This window comes from Bidens hawaiensis, unplaced genomic scaffold (assembly GCF_021521415.1).
Source record: "Bidens hawaiensis isolate Kalapana, Puna unplaced genomic scaffold, B.hawaiensis_p1.1 tig00007050_1, whole genome shotgun sequence".
NCBI classification, from domain to species: domain Eukaryota; kingdom Viridiplantae; phylum Streptophyta; class Magnoliopsida; order Asterales; family Asteraceae; genus Bidens; species Bidens hawaiensis.
In genome coordinates this window covers 999224-1002667 of record NW_027491486.1, presented here as the reverse complement: position 1 = coordinate 1002667, position 3444 = coordinate 999224, and the positions used below count along the sequence as shown (strand labels likewise).

General features: G+C 36.8%; 1 protein-coding gene across 1 annotated transcript; it reads left to right on the top strand.

Moving 5' to 3' along the window:
- The first annotated feature begins 1694 nt into the window (after positions 1 to 1694).
- On the top strand, positions 1695 to 2777 carry LOC143634479 (uncharacterized). Its single transcript, XM_077102552.1, has 2 exons — positions 1695 to 2015; positions 2142 to 2777. Exons 1-2 carry the CDS (start codon positions 1695 to 1697, stop codon positions 2775 to 2777), a joined length of 957 nt encoding a protein of 318 aa, XP_076958667.1.
- The last annotated feature ends 667 nt before the right edge of the window (positions 2778 to 3444 follow it).

The window sequence follows — 3444 nt, the reverse complement described above, 5'->3', positions numbered from 1 at the left end:
ATTGAAGACAAACACGAATTTAAATTGTTGTATATATTTATGTGAATTGTTTTGTTGTATTTGAATATTATGTGCATATTTGAAAAAAAATAATTAAATAGATATTGTCACATTTATTTTATGATAGTATATTCGAGCTGTGAGCAATCGGATCACGTCCCGACATTTCCGCCTTAGGTTGGGGTGTGACACCCAGAAAATCTAGTGCATAGCCAAATATAATGCTTTAAAAGATGAGAAATTCTATGCTATTACTAATCTTCAACATTAAAAGATAATGAAACTGCCATTCCAAAATAAAACTAAAAAATGAAAAACCGAAAGGAAAAAGATATTCTTACATTGTATATTTCTAACAACACACTAGAATTCATACCTATAAAAATATATAATTTCATATAACAGCATAACCCTTTTATTAACCACATATGCTGTAGTTGACTATATTTATGTTAGGCTGTTTTTTGAGGTTTTTAGTGTTATCTGTTAAGGGATTAAATATAACTCGAATAACTCGTAAAGTAAAAATGAATTGGATCAATAGTTACCGGCTTTTTTGGCTGCACGAAACAAAACTTCTTCGATTAAATGCTAAGCTGCATTGCCTTCTGGGGATCACTAAATAAAGAGCTTGATTTCAGAAACGGCCTCCTCGTTAGTGACATATCGATAAAGGTCGTATGAAGATAATATTAAGAATCTATGTCGCGGTTCGGTCCTAATCGGTTATGGTAAAGACTCAGGATGGTCGGAATTAATTCCCGTCCTCGAGTTAAATGAGGCACGTTGGGTCGACTCATTGAGCATATGATGGGTTCGTGTCTTGTTTATCAAGTTGAGCACGTGACTTGGTTTACATGGAATAAATTACTTGGTGAACAAGTCGAGCCAATGACTTGGACAACAAGGAATTTATTTATTAATTATTATTTATATTTGTTGTTACCAGTTAGTATTTGAGTAAGATTATGGCTATTGTATTCTAGTCTAGTTGGGTTTTCTAATCTAAATTAGTATATATACCCGAGCTTGTGGGTTATATCATCATGAAGTAGAAGAATAAGTGTATTGTAATTTTCGAGCTAATGAGAATTACGAGATCGAGCTTATGAACTAAATTCGTTTTTGTGTTTATCGATCCGGGCACCAAACTTCAATTGGTATCAGAGCTTGGTTTAAACACGAGTTCTTTCTGTCTAGACCAAACAACCTCAAACCTATGACAAGGGTTGATTTTTGTTCAGCAATAATTAATTGTTTTTTGTGAACAGTTAATTCATTCTTTACCTGGGAAGGAGTGCAGATAGGTGAGGAACCAATATTCAATCAGTTTTGTTCCCTTATTCCACGAATTAATTCAAGGTGAAACTAATTCCATCATTCCACCATTCAATTTTGTTTCAATCGCAAACAAGACTAAGTCTGTTTTTCAAGATCGACGCAAAACATCTTGTTTCAAGATTTTAAGCAGAAGACGAGATAGGTGGTGAACTACTGAAACCGAAGGGTTTTTTTTTATTTTTGCTTGCTGCTCAAGTCTAGGCAACCATAAATCTTTATAGTTTTTCTTTTATTGCAAAATCGATCCAAGATTCCGGCAAACCTATAGTCGGAGACGAACCATGACAAGCCAGTCGAGTAATCAGACCACTATTTCTCTACAATGTCCTATGCTAACCAAAACGAATTACACCATGTGGGTTGTCCAGATCAAAGCGGTGTTCCGGTATCACAGAATATGGGATGTTATTGAGCCAGGAAGTACATACGAGAAGAAGAATGGTGCCGCCGTCGCTCTTTTCTTTCAATCCATACCGGAAGATCAAATCATGCAAGTTGCCCAATACGAGACGGCCAAAGAGATTTGGAATGCCATTAAAGTCCGGTATGTTGGAGCGGAGAGGGTTGTAGAAAGCACGTCTACATACCCTAATAACCGAATTCGAAGGAACGAAGATGAAAGATACCGAGTCTATAGACGACTTTTCCGGGAGACTATCCAGTATAGCCTCAAAGTTTGCATCGCTCGGTTCTCCACTCGATGAACAAAGGCTAGTAAGGAAGTTTTTTACAAGCATGCCTAAGCGTTTTATAAACGTTGTTGCCTCACTAGAACAGGTTATTGACTTGAAACCATAAAGTATGAAGAAGCGGTAGGTAGATTAAAAGCCTACGAGGACCGTGTGCAAAGTGTTGATGACGAACCCGAGAATAATGGGAAGTTACTGTTCAATAGGGCTAAAACTATGAAGTTTAAAGGGAAGAGCAAAGGAGAATATGAGCAATCCCGTGATGACTCAAAAGGTGACCGAAACAAAGAAGGTAATTCGTGGAAGAAAAGGGATTATTCAGGGGTTCAATGCTTTTGTTGTGACGAGATGGGTCACTTCGCCTCGGTATACCCGAAAAGAAGAGGAAAACGAGCCGAAGCAAACTTAACCGAACCAGACGAACCAACAACAAATAAGGAAGTCTTGATGAAGATAAGTATTAATGAAGTATTCTTGAAAGAAGAAAACGTGCATCCGAAGCGATACGAGTCGGAATCGATGGAGGACGGTTTTTGGTATCTCGATAACGGGGTGAGCAATCATATGACGAGTATGAAATCTTATTTTTCTGAGTTAGATGAAACCTTTGTTGGGAAGGTGCGTTTCGGTGATAGTTCATGTGTCGACATCAAGGGAAAAGGCTCCATTACAATTACTTGTGATGATGATGTTGAGAGAATTATCTCAAACGTTTATTTTATCCTGAACTTAACGGTAATATTATAAGTTTGGGACAAGCGACGGAGCATGGATGCAAGGTGATCATGGAGGATGACAAACTTTTAGTTCTTGACAAATCGAGAAAGGTGATTATGAAGTCGGTTAGATCAAGAAATCGTTTGTACAAGGTTAGGCATCGGGTTGAAACACCAACTCGGGTCGAAACACCGCTTCGGGTGGAAACGCCGATGTGTTTGTTATCAGCTACTTCGTTTAAAAAGTTTGATGACTGTAACGATTCCGGCAAATCCAGGTATACCCTAGCCGGTATATACTATTTACGTGTCATTTAATATTGATTATATGAGTTATAGTACGTTTATACGAGTATATATGATTCATAGTACGAGTCATACTCGATTATATAGTGAATCGTATTGGAATTACAATTAACCAATGAACGATTATTGAAACCCGAACGAACCGGGAATTACATTATAGACGAAGTATATAATGTTTAGTGATGTTTACAAAGTATTAATACTTCGGGATAAGTGAATTATAGCACAGAAAAAGGATTTCGATTTATTAGTACGTCGGTACGATAAACGAGACCTTTAACATCAAACCAAGCAAGAGATGATCGATCAAACCGAAAAAGATGCACAATGACCGACAATATGATGTTTTAAGTCAATAAATGTCATGGTTTAAGTTTTTTTAAAGTTTTAAG

Excerpts from the sequence above, each read along its gene's own strand:
- LOC143634479 (XM_077102552.1), top strand. The coding sequence starts at position 1,695 with ATGTGGGTTGTCCAGATCAAAGCGGTGTTCCGGTATCACAGAATATGG. Across the intron at positions 2,016-2,141 it reads CTATCCAGTATAGCCTCAAA|TATGAAGAAGCGGTAGGTAG; the intron begins GTTTGCATCGCT and ends GAAACCATAAAG.